This window comes from Chroicocephalus ridibundus, chromosome 7, assembly GCF_963924245.1.
Source record: "Chroicocephalus ridibundus chromosome 7, bChrRid1.1, whole genome shotgun sequence".
Taxonomy (NCBI): Eukaryota; Metazoa; Chordata; class Aves; order Charadriiformes; family Laridae; genus Chroicocephalus; species Chroicocephalus ridibundus.
The window spans coordinates 19,460,782-19,473,639 of NC_086290.1; the positions used below are offsets into that span (position 1 = coordinate 19,460,782).

General features: G+C 35.7%; 2 protein-coding genes across 10 annotated transcripts in view; one reads left to right on the top strand and one right to left on the bottom strand.

Moving 5' to 3' along the window:
* SLC4A10 (solute carrier family 4 member 10) overlaps window positions 1–7,499 on the top strand; it is a 164,358-nt gene extending 156,859 nt beyond the window's left edge. For 3 of the 9 annotated variants that reach the window (XR_010072083.1, XR_010072085.1, XR_010072084.1), the window contains 5 exons: window positions 303–370; window positions 2,032–2,148; window positions 2,836–2,874; window positions 5,814–5,839; window positions 6,777–7,498. Coding sequence is in view for 4 of the 9 variants with exons in the window: in XM_063342268.1 (XP_063198338.1) it covers window positions 303–370; window positions 2,032–2,148; window positions 6,777–6,843 (252 nt within the window). In the remaining 5 variants the exon portion in view is untranslated. The other 6 variants (XR_010072081.1, XR_010072082.1, XM_063342268.1 and 3 more) reach the window with 4 other exon arrangements.
* Window positions 7,500–9,215: 1,716 nt separating this feature from the next.
* LOC134518901 (dipeptidyl peptidase 4-like) overlaps window positions 9,216–12,858 on the bottom strand; it is a 43,539-nt gene continuing 39,896 nt past the window's right edge. The window contains exon 26 of the mRNA XM_063342270.1: window positions 9,216–12,417. Within this exon, the coding sequence (XP_063198340.1) occupies window positions 12,319–12,417 (99 nt within the window). The 3' untranslated portion in view covers window positions 9,216–12,318. The remainder of the gene's footprint in view (window positions 12,418–12,858) is intronic.

Here is a 12,858-nt window from a genome sequence, read left to right on the forward strand (position 1 = left end):
AATGTATATATCCTGTTACGCATGATATTTAAAACTCACCATACAGTTGTTCATTCAGCATTACTAATTTTTCTTTTTCTTTATTATTACAAAAGTCTCCTCTACTTGGCATTGGAAAATAACATTAAGTGAAGATACATCTTTTGAAATGGAGAGTTTAAATGACAAATATTTAAATTGAGTTGAAAAGTATCTTTAAGAACTTCAAGTAAACACTTAAAAGGGGAAAAAGGATTAAAGTATATAAATTTCACTTTTCACAACAACATATCCTATCTCACGTCTAAATTCCTTCTTTCTAGGAAGAGCAAAGTATGTTAGCAATGGAAGAGGAAGGGACTGTTCAGTTACCACTAGAAGGACATTACAGGTAAAATATACCTTTCCTCTTTTAGGTGAGTTGCAATTACACAAATAAAATAAACATGCAACAATATTTATTCTTAACGCTTACTGAACGTCAGGAGGATGTTTGTCTGGTAGTAGAGTACAGAGAGGTGAACTGAACCGTATACTGCAGCATTTAAAAGCTCAGCCCTTTTCTAGTCTTCCCACTTGATCTCACAGTCCCTGGGAAAAGGACACAGTAGTTGAAGTTTTCCCTTGGGCCAGACTGCAGGATCAGGCCATTCATAATGAACCTTGGCCTCTGACATGCACAGTACAAAAGGAAGATGTAGACCAGGTCAAACTGTTCATCCTGATGCTAGTAGGGAGCCAGGAAGGGTTTTGAACACAGCCCAGAAAAACTGGGTTCTTACAGAATCACATTTTAAAATATTCTATTTAAGATCCTATCTTTATGAGATAAGAAGTGACCCAAGAGTTGTCCAGGGTAGATAAGGCATAATGCAGGGTTGGCACAACTTAAATATGAAAGCCTATGTTATAGGTAGTAATAATACATGTGGCCAGAGCATAAGGACTGTCATTGGCAGTTTTCAGTAAGTTCGTTCTTAATGAAGATTTGAAATATCTGCTGATAGCAACCTCTGCATTAATGTTGAGTTCATAGGAACACTATCTCAGAGTGGCCTCCTCTTATATTTTAACATGAAGTTACCCTAATATCTCCTAAGGCAAATAACTAACTGTGTTATTAAGCGTATTTCTTACTTTTGATTCATCACACTTCTAATGCTCTGGTTTTTTCTTCTTTTGTCCATACCTTTTTGTTTTATTTTAAATTAGCAATACTTAGCTTAATTTATTTTGAGGTGTTTATTTAGGTAGTTGCCTGGATAATATCTGACTTTCTGTACTGTAAGGGTAGGAGTCCTACAGCTAAAAAGAAGAGTCAAGACATTGGTTGATAAAGTGGTTCCCCAAAATACTGTGAAAACAAGTTTACTGAAGGCTTAATGAATGTCAAACCATAAAGACTTCATACGTAAAACCATGAAGTCAGGAATAATATACAGGCAGGCCCTTAAAATGTTTAAGACTTTAGTATTTGTCAGTGTATAAATACATATGTGGAGCGGTCCAGGTAAAGCTAAGGGCATAATGGCTATGAAGTGCTGCCTAAAGCTACTGAGTAGTTTGTTTAATTGGGGCATTTTTATTAGATCTCTTAAAGCTTTGACTTTGTCAAGGTTTCTGATTGCTTTGAAAATCATTTTCAAAGCAGGTAGAGTTTCAGAGCGTAAGTACTTTGAGAACTGTTAGGAACTCTCAGGATTCTTGTTTAATCCAGCTATGCCAACAGCATGCTGTGACATCTTGGGCAATATTTAATTTCACAGTTCCTCATTTTTCTCTGTCTATTATTTGGAAGTGAAACAATATATTTTATTGATGTTACTGTGGTTAATTGCTGTTGGAGGAGGAAAATGCTAAAAAAGTGCTAAGATGTTTTAAGAGAATACTTAGCTCATTGTTCAGGATTTTTGAAGCTTAACATAATTTCTTAACTTACATTGCACTTACTTATTGTTGTCACTATCAGTTTTCAAGAACTTTTTTAGATTTAATAAGTAACAAAGACTGTTTGATCATTCTTTTATTGTATTTACTTTTATTCTTGCCTAGAGATGACCCATCTGTGATAAACATTTCTGATGAAATGGCAAAAACTGCTGTTTGGAAGACATTGTTGATATCCTCGGAGAATGCAAAAGATAAGGAGTCAAGCTTTCCTTCTAAAAGGTTTTAATTTTTTTACTACATTATACTTCATATATTAGTGTCAAACAAATACTAGAATATTTTGCTAGGGATTAGAAAGATTTCTAGCATCTTGCAGTTTTATTTCTTGAGGCTTCCTTTTATTTCTGTCCAGTCATAATATTCTGAGCTCAAAACACAAATTCACTATGTACATTTATTTTAAAAAAAAAAAAAAACCAAACAAAAAAACCAAATATTTGCATGCTACTTAGTTATGCTACAGTGGAAAATGAAGTTGAGCACGCCTGATGCTTGTGTAATGAACCACCAGCCTACACCTGGATAGTGCACAACAGCTGTTGTTTGTTCTGCATGCTTTTGTTCTTTCCTCTTGAAAAGAAGTAGTCGTCAGTGCCCTGGAGATGTCTGTATGAAGAGCCCAGTACTCTGAGTGTGATCTACTAATATTGGGAGTGAAAATAATTTTAAGATTCCATGACTTCTTTTCATTTTTCTGCCCACTTCACTTATACACAAAACAGTTAAATACTTTTAAATTATAGTCCAGACAAATGTAAAATGAAGCCAGTGATGTTTTATCTGTGCTACAGAGTTATTATGGGAATAAGAAAATATCAAATACAAGAGAGATTTTCCTGTGTTTACACAAATTTTAAATTTAACTATTTTCTACTTAATTGTTTTATATCACATTTTTGTCATAAGCTCCCCTTCCTAATCACTCTAGATGCTGATTCCCCAAAGGTAAGACCCTGTCCCTCAACCTTTTCCTTGATTGTATCTTCCAGTTTAAAGTGGTGTCACCTAGGAACCCAAATGATTTGACTTTGTCTAATTTTTGGGGGGACAGAATGAAAAGAAATTTCAAATAGGAATGTAAAATGTCTTCATCAAAGTCCTTAATATTAAAATTTTAAATTTATTGTGTATTAAAAATAGAAACTGTAGATGTATTGCATTTAAATGTTAAATTGAATTTATTCGTAGATTTTTTTCATTAGTTGTTTGACTTTTTTAAAATAAAAAATTATATTCTGCCCATTTCTAAATCTAGTTTTCAAAACAAGCTCCGTGTGTGAAACAGCTGGTCATTATTTTATGGTGAAAAGATGCAGTAAGAGGAAAAAAAATAGTAGTGAAATACATTTTTTTTTTTTTTTAATTTTGTCACCCCAAAATGGCATGCTGCCTTTCAGTGTTGTTACTTTCCCTAAACAGCATAAACAAGATGAACAGTTGATGACCAGAGAATCTTCATTTCAGACACCCGTGGAGCAGCCCACTAATGTGATGATTTTAATGCTATTTCACTGACAGACAGAATAGCAGTGTAGTTCTGATTTGCCTTCCACCGTACACATGGGCTGAAAAGGATCCTGTCACAGTGAAATCACTGTGGGGCATGGGAGAAGGATGTACAGTAGGGTTTTTTTACCTTATGTGCCTCTGCTGTCCAGGCTCTGAAAGCCTGGAGAAAAGAGAAGAAACTGATGTGGTACCTTTGCAGCCACTGGGTATGCAGTAGTTGTAATTTTTCTGTTGGATGTTGCTTTCTCTGATGGTATGACAGATTATGTAAACATGTACCGTTTTTACCTGAAATTTTCAAAGATCCTTTGAGCAAAGAGCATCCATATAGACTGTGGCTCAGACAAGACTGGTAAAAGATGATTTGACTTTTCCACTGCAGTAAAATAGAAACTCATTTTCTAATGAGTTCATTTTCAATCTATTCTTCGCTCGTGAAAACAAAGACTCAGGTGAAAAGGAACTAAGGAATCACAGATTTTATGGTTTTAGGTATGAGCGTCCTGTTGTAAGGGAACAACCTCTTACAGAATCTGGAATCCCGCTTTTTCATGCGCTCTAGCTTGTCTCAGATTCCCAGGAAGAAGTAGATTCAAGAAGCTTTAAACCTGGAAGGTTTGCTTTCGGATAAGCAAAACCATAGACAACATTAATCTTAAATCATATTAGAGACAGAGCTAAAGAAACATGTTCCTAAATGCCTGTATCATTACATGAAGATATAATTCATAGGTAAGTACTGAGAAAAAAGAAAGCTTGGAATGGTAGCAGTTGTAAGGATAACTTTTGCAAATGATCAAGATCACCAGTATTACATTACACAGTTCCCTTCAGTGAAGGATATCTTACCATAGTGGAAAAAAATCACGTTGTTTTGAAATTAATTTTACTGATGCCTTTTGAAGTTCAATACAGAAGTGTTTAGTACTCCTTTTCCTGTTGTCAGGTCTGCTTTTTTATACTAATATCCCAAAATATTATTAAATGCGGATAATTAAATTATGATACTGTACTATGTTTTCATGTAATGCCTTTTACATAAGGCACTGATCAATTAACAACATAGGGTGATTTCTGGAATACATAAAATCTGGAAGTTCTTTGTACTGATTAAATACTGAGTTGACTTGGCCGATGAAAGACTGGCCAGTAATAAGCTAAGAGATTTTAGGCAGGAGAGGTTTATACAAACGACTTCTCAGCCTGATGCATGGATAATAGCTATCATAAGCTCTGCCCTGCCCTGCCTCTGTGTAGTAGTATAGTGCGTGACGGTTCTTACATCCCAGACTCTTAACAATATTTAAGTGTCTAAAGAGGGGACTTAAATGAGATTTCTTTTTAGTCAACTATTGCCTAACTGTAGAGGCACCTGAACTTTCCAATTTTCCAACCTTAATTTTTCATTATTTATTATTGAAATTCCTAGGGACCCAAAGGTCTGCTTTTGAGCCTGTCTTGGTAGAATTGACCACCAAGGCACCCATCTGAAACACAGACCTCTTTGGTACACATAATTAAATATTCCTCTGTCTTTCCTTATAATATTAAGCCCTTCACATAGCAATTTCAAAATGTATGCAGAAGATCTGACCAAGAAAGAAGGTAGTCCTAGCTGGTCTTTTAAAGTATTGGAGAAAGAGGCATCTATCACTTCGTAGATGGTGTGAGTTCCCTTCTCTACCTGAAGATACGCAAATCTCGCACCTCAAACATTGCTTCTCAGGCCTGTTAGACTACTTACTTGGTAGGGAGGAAGAGAGCTCTAAGTCCCTTACAGATCCACTAGTTAAGTGTTTTCCTGGTAAAAGACTGGACTTGTCCTTTTTTTTTTTTTTTTCCCCAAATTTCTCAAGGCATTAAAGCCCACATCTGCAGGAGATGCTCAGAGATGTGAATCCTAAGTAGAAGGAAGACTTTCCTGGTATCACAGAGGCACCTAAAACGTGGAAATATTATAGACTGTAAGGCACACAACACATCCTCAGTGTTTGATTTTACTAAGCACAGGTAACGCTCTGCCTGCTGTCCTGCTGCACTTTAAATTCACCCCCCCCGGAATTTGTTTGCATACCCTTTGTGTGCAGAAAGTGTAACATACCCAATTCTACCACTGTTCTACAGAAGGTGACAGATTTGGCAGTTGAAGTGGCAGAAGTTGGTATTCTTTAGCTATTTCCATTAACACCTCTGGAAGCTGCCGTAGGCATAGAAGTAAGCTTTGGCTGAACTGAATTGTATCCTTAAAGCAATTTTTATGTGAAGAAAAATGTCAGATGATTGTAAAATTGTGCATGAATCACCTTAAGAATTTGAGAATTGATCTTGCTTTCTTTAAGCCTTGTGTAACTCAGCCTGTTTCTCATTCATTCTAGTTAAGGAATTATTCCCATGAAACCTGGTAGGTTATGTGCTTGATACAGGTTTGTTCTCAGAACCATCTTATTTTTTAGATACCCTGCTACTCTTTGTTGAAGGCTTGGTTTGCCTGTGTTGTGGAAGCCTCTTTGCATTTTTTTGTAGTGTGACTGAAACTCATTGCAAGAACGTGACTTTTTATTTATTTACGCTGTTGTAAATTAGGACCCCATTCATAAAAAAAAGTCATCTGCTTTGCACATACGTTGCTTTCTGTAGGCAAATCAACAGTGTTTTAACTGGAAAAAAGCTGAATCCAAATTTGAACTCCGTTTCAGAGTTCTTAGTGATAGGGCTTTTGTATGATCTTTGAGGCTTTTTTTTTTTCTTAAAAAAAGAAGTTATTTCCTTATAATGTATACATGAGGAAGTATGTATTAAGCTCCAAATGGGGAATATTGTTACTCACCACCCCGCTAGCTGCCTTCTGCTCTCCCCAATCAGGACTGAAAGCCTAATATTACAGTTGGAAATTGGCTTGCACTGCTGTAGTTCAGAAACATTCCTTCTAAATGTACATTGAGCAACGGAATACATGTTAAAGACAAGAAATACTTACTGTGACCTCTTGTTTGTGCCATTTAAGAAAATGCCGGTATTGTCTGAGAACTGTACCATTACCATTTTTTAATCAATTAACAGCTGTATTTGCCAAAAAAAAAAAAGGTAGCTATCTTTGCTTGCATGCTGGCTGACTTGTCTGTCTGTACATCTTAAGTTCTCTACCTACCTCATCACTGAAATGCTGGCTGATGTCTTCTGTACCATTCAGCACAGAAACTTTCACTTGCTTCCCAGTTTGTGCTATGCAGCATGAAAAATAAATTAAAATATCCGTGCAGTGTTGGTTTTCAGGTGGATCATTAATATATATGATAGTGCTGCTGTAACTCTTTTTTTTTCCCCCCGTCTTTTCCTAGTGCTGAAATCAGACCAGAGAAGAAAGCTGACTCAGGGAAAGGCGTTGACCGGGAGACTTGTCTATGACTTGTTCTTCAATTAATTTTTTTACAAATGAATGAAAGGAGTGCCACAACCACTAAATACAAATGATTTGACCTTGTAACTTTTGTCTTTCATCTCAAACTAGCACAGGTAATGTAGTGCAATATTTGTCTCATTTCACCTTGTCTAAATGTCTACATTGTCTAGTATATGTGTAAAAGTCTGCAGTAGCCAATGCAAAAAATCTTCATGTTCCTTGCTGATATTGGCCATTTATCAGTATTCATATCATAAATTTAACATGCAAGGTTTCTTTCAAATTCAACTATCCTGTTAATACGTTTGTACTGTATTTTGCTACTTTTTCTGTGTGAGAATACTTAATAATCTTCATTCAAGATGAACTTGAAAACACTTGTTCCAATTTTTTTTTTTTAAATCACCTAACTCAAGTAAATGATTTCAGGAGACCCAAACTGACAAGCAAACATTAACGTTTTTAAAGTAACAACTGATCTGACCCTGTGAACAAACTAACAAGGATAATCCTTTCCTCCTCAAGCTGTCCTTTTGAAGTCATGGATTACTCTTGCAATGAGGATTGCAGGGTCAGATTCTGTATTTGTGAAGTTTTCATTGATTTAATACAGTGTATTTAATATTCAGATTTGTATGTAACTGGAACATAGTCTCATATATATATAAAATATATATTAAAATATATATTAAAACATTCTCTCACCTTAGTTGAAAAACACCTTTGATGTTAAACATGGGTACAGTATTTCTTAAAATGCAATCTGTGATTATGGTATCTTATCTTGCATTGTATGAATGTTGCTGTGGTAGGCCAAACAACTGCATTATGTCATTAATCAAGCCATTATTTTATAATAGGGAAAATTTTGTAGATACAAACTATACTTCACATGGAGTTATATCACCTGCCCAATAATTTTCCTCCTTTATTGCCTAAAATACAGCAACATAAAGGGCATATTTATATTGCCCTCTCTCTACTAGCAACAGTAAACCTCTTAATTTCAGAGATTAATTGTGTATAATACTTAAATCGGTATCCTGCTGGTGGTTTTGTTACAGCTCTTCACTATTCCATCAAGTACATATTGATTAAAAGATAAAAACAACATTGCAAAGTAAAATGTGGCTTTAAAGCCATTACAAAGACTTTTTTCGTAATGGGTTTTGTTACTGCCTGATCCTTTAACCTGTTCTTTTGTGTAAAACAAGGACTGCAAGATTAGGTATTGAATTAATAGAGATGTGGAGCAAAAGTTTTATTGCGTTATTTGGAATTCACTGAGTTGGTTTTTTTTTAAGATAAATTTTTAAATTATTAAATGAAGGCTAACTCTCATTATTATGCTATTAGTTTGAATCCTACAAAAAAGAATTACAGTTTTGTAATCTTTATAACAACTGATCTACAGGGCTGTAACATTCCCCAGCTTTCCAAAATAGGATAAACTTCCCATAGATCTCATGTGAACAACTTTTCATATCCAGCGTATTTAAAGTATTCCTTCTAATATTTTTGTGCGTGTGAGAGTGTATGTTTTACTACTTTAGCCATAAATGATAACTGCATTTTGCTGCAAACTAATAGGGTCACTGTTCTGAATTTGACTTGGCATTATCAAAGCCCATTAAAGGCCATTTTTATGGAGGAAAAAACCCCAATAATCTAATGGACACCAAGAAGGATTTACATTTAATTCAATGTTTGTATTTGTAAATTTAGGAAAAAAAATGCCGATGCATTAAGGTTAAATTGCTTTGTTTTGTGTACTTGATGATAAATTGTAAGATTCCAATTGTTTTAAGGTTAGTATAGAATTTCAACACTGGTTTGTCGCGAAAGCAGCCTGGTGGTGTTTTAATATGTTGCTGACTTTGTTACAGATAATTATACAATCAAAATGTATTAGTTTCACTTGACCAACTCTTAGAATATTAAGAAATCAGTGTTTTCAATGGCATTCTGTATTTCTGTTCAGTATTTCAGAGTGGTTTTATTTTAAAACAGTCACTCTGTTCTTGTGTGAATTTAAATGCTATTCCGGTGTTAATCTTAACATTCTGAAATCACACACGATATAAAGCAAATGTAGTGCTGTATTTACTTCTAATTTCATATTCCTGGTCAAAAATACTCAATTTCTTGGATGTAATTTATTACAAAAGTTTATGTGTACATGTGAATAGACTATTGTGTTTTTCACAATTAAGAAATGTTATGTGAAAATAAATATTTATCCTAACTAATCTTCAATTTTATTTTTACACCCAGAACAAGTATGCAATATGGTACAGGATTTTAAATGTCTACCTGATACTTGAATATGCTTCACAAATCAATGAATTGTAGAGCCCAGTCCTGCTCCATTTCCAAGTGGAATCTCATTGAAACATGCCGTGCTATCAGTGTTGGCTTGCAGGGTGTAGTTGATGGCAGTATACTTGGTGTGACTCTAACAGTAAGTAAGTAAGTGCGTCGTCAGGGATGGCACATAACTGAGCTGTACCAGGAAGACAGTGGGAATTAAATTCTGGTTTACTGGTCATGAGTTGGTTCCCCTTGCTCCTATGAGAGATGATGTGGACCAGACAGCAGTAGTTGCGTCTGTTTTACGGATTAACTTTTACAGTCTTTTTCAGAGGTAAGGTCATACAATTTAAAATCCCTCAATGCTACAATATTTAAAGTGTCTAACAGCAGCAGCTTAGCCTACTCCTATTGTGGGAGCTTCTGCTATTCTCAGGACCCTAAATTTCTGCTACTGAAAAACTTAGAGGCCTTAAAGCCTAGTACTACGGCCAAAACCCAGTACTTACAGTATTGACTCCATCTTATTTAATCCCTTTGAGATTCTTCACCATTTTTTTAAACCAAAGAAAGACTGGAAGCCTCAGGCATCAGCTCCTTCTGTTGGGCTTTTACACAAAGTGTAATGTGCAACGAACTTAAGTAGCCATTTCACATGGAAAAAAATATAGAGGAAAAAAAGTAATTGGTAGGTGCCTAACTCTAGCATGTGGCACTACTTCAGGCACAACTGGTTCTGAGTGCTGGCTTTGTACCTCAATGAAATGAGCTGGCTTTTTTCTTTTGCCTCAGCTGTAGGAATTTACTTGTGCTCATGCATTTCAAGTAAGTTGTAAGTTCTCTAAGACAGCTCTATTGTCCTACTGTCTGTGTTATTTTTGGAGCTGAGCGAGACCTACCAGAGAGAAAGTTACACACTAAACTGATGTTTATTAGGACAGTTACTATAGCAAAAAAGCGTATTTTTTTTTTATTTCAAAAGGTTCGTCATGCTCTCTTCGCAGCATATCTTAGAAGTTGCTTTCCAGACAAAGAAATACAAGATAATTAGCATTGGACTTTGTTATGCCTCACAGATAAGAGAGTTAAACAGGACTGCATATTGACAGTACAGAAGTTTCCCAGTGAGATGCTAGCATCAGTAAGGTAGGTCAGATAGAAAGAACTGCATCTTTACCAGACTATATGATTTTTAGTTTTATTTAAAAGGCCTTTTTTTTTTTTTTAATGCTTCTCTGATTACACTAAGGGAATACTTGCATTTCTTTAATATGCATGAAAGCCTAGTTAATGTAGTTTTGGGATTACAGAAATACTTTTTCTGTCTGTATGACAGTGTGAGTGGCAACATTTTTAAAAAAACCAAACAAACCAACTCTTTACGCCTTGCATGCACAAGTCATCCAGAAGTTCATAATGAACATCTTTATTATAACCTATCTATCTGCATGGCTGTGACCTACCTTTATACTCATTTATGTTTATTTCCCTTGAGTCAAAAGAATCAAGAGACACGGATTCTGTTACCTCTCGGAGACAACTAACAGCCTCTATCCTATAGAACTTTGATAGTGGGGGCAGTCTACATTAGAACCACTAATATATTGAGCCCAAGATTATATCTGTAATGCCCATCTCCAGTTTGTTTCCCAAGAAAACTTATTTTGTGAAAATAAGTTTGTTTTTGAAACCAAAAACCTTATTTTCCACCTCAGGCCCCCTTCTCTTTCTCATTTAAGGACAAGCTGCACAAACTGTCTTGACATTCTCCCCCATGCTTTATCTGTCTGTGTGAGTACTTTTACATTCACACCTAATGTCACTAATAACCCACAACACACACATTAATCACATGCTGGTATCTAATATCTAGAAGCTAAGTGTTAGATAATCATGTCACACTCCATTACATGATACCATTAAACACAAGCAGAAACTTTACCGTAAGTCCCTCTAAAAATCAGTGGATTTTTGTAAAATTCTAGGCGTTTGTTTCTTGCGCAGCATTTTCAATGATAGGGACTACACCTCCTTTCATAACTTAATGTCTTTATTATTTCAAAGCAGCACAGTTTGTAGTACAAGTGGGTTGCATCTTTTCTATCTATGTGAAATTAAGAAAACTAATCTTATCTTCAGCTGGAGAAGCCTACCTGGAGTGCTGAAGTCAAAGCGTGAGTTTACAGGTAGGCTGCAAGGAAAAGCAGGTTTGCTAAATAGCATGTTCACATGAAAGTTACCATCCAGCTCTTGCTTTAAGTGACTGCTAGTTTGCATAGTAATGTTTTATGTTTGAGTGCAAGGAATATATCCTATTTATCAGTAAACTTCTAAAAAAAAAAATTTTCTATCCTGTAGAGAAACAAGGGTGGGCTGCTAGAGTTTCCAGGCAAGATTTTACCAGTGCAGATTCCCACAGTAGCAGCCTTTTTTGACTATAAAGTAAGTAAAAATAACAGTACTATGATAGGAAACAAAGAAATTCAGTGCCACTGGTTTGACTAGGTATCATTCAAAATCTTTGGTGAAAGCTGTTTATGTGCTTTCCTTGCAAGACTTCTACAACTGTAATCCAAGAGCTTGCAGAGGAAGTATTAACTGAATGAACTGCAGTAAACAAAAAGTGTTTCATTCTGCATAGAAAATATTAACATTGCAGTATTCCTGATACTGTTTCTAAAATAGTAATTGAGCAAACATTAGGTAATTTCTGCAAAATCTGTTTGAAGTTCTATCAGTATTTTCACAGAAGCGATCACAGGTTTAATTTTATTTTTTTGTTTGAAACGTTATTGTTTTTATTCCTCAACTGATCTCCGTGTTGGTTCCTCTGTGACATTTTCACCATTCACTACCCTAATATGGAAACTGGACTGGTTCTCTTTTAGGCTGAAATATCAAAAGCTACTGATTCAAGCAAGTAGCAGGTTTTCTAGAAGTCTGCAACACACCTACATTCTGGTGATGTTAAGACGTGATTAAACACAATCAATAAAAATGCAATAGTTGCTTGGCAACAAGAATCATCATAATGATTATCATTTCATTGTCTACACAGGTATCCCAAGAGCTGACCCTTATCTCATCTTGATTCATTAAAGTTTTTACTGGCTCAGTGTACATCAGCTAGAGAGTTTTCTGGAGAAATACCATCAGGAACAACCACAGTGCTAGTGCAGTGAGAAACACTGCTTTATGAAGTAGCTCATATGGGTATAAATATGCTTATGCGCTTGACCACTGATGGCATGGTCTTTGTCGGTATACCACTGTGGGAAAGAAAAATAGAGAGAAGGTTAGTTCTAGCTACATTTAAAGTATATAGATCAAACACGACAGACATAAAATCATGGGCAGCCATTTAAAATTATCCCAGCATGTGGCTAATAGAGCATGGAGGCAAAGACATGACGGTGGTAAGAAGCTGCTATGATACTTTTGTCCCTGCTTTGTGTGTGGGATACACCATCTATTCATGCTAAAAGTACAAAATGAATACGGGGCTTGTCCACATGGAGGGCAGATGCAGCTCCTCAGTTTAGAGGTGCCTAATCTCAGCACCCTGTAAGCCCTGCAAGTTTGGCTGAAGGACAGCCATGCACTTGGCTTCCTTGTCAGCACTGCTCCCCAAGGGCTGGGAGAAGGTAGGAAAGGAAGAGCTTGCACCTTAGTCTGAGATTTTCTATGTGCAGCAGAAGAAGGGGCAAATA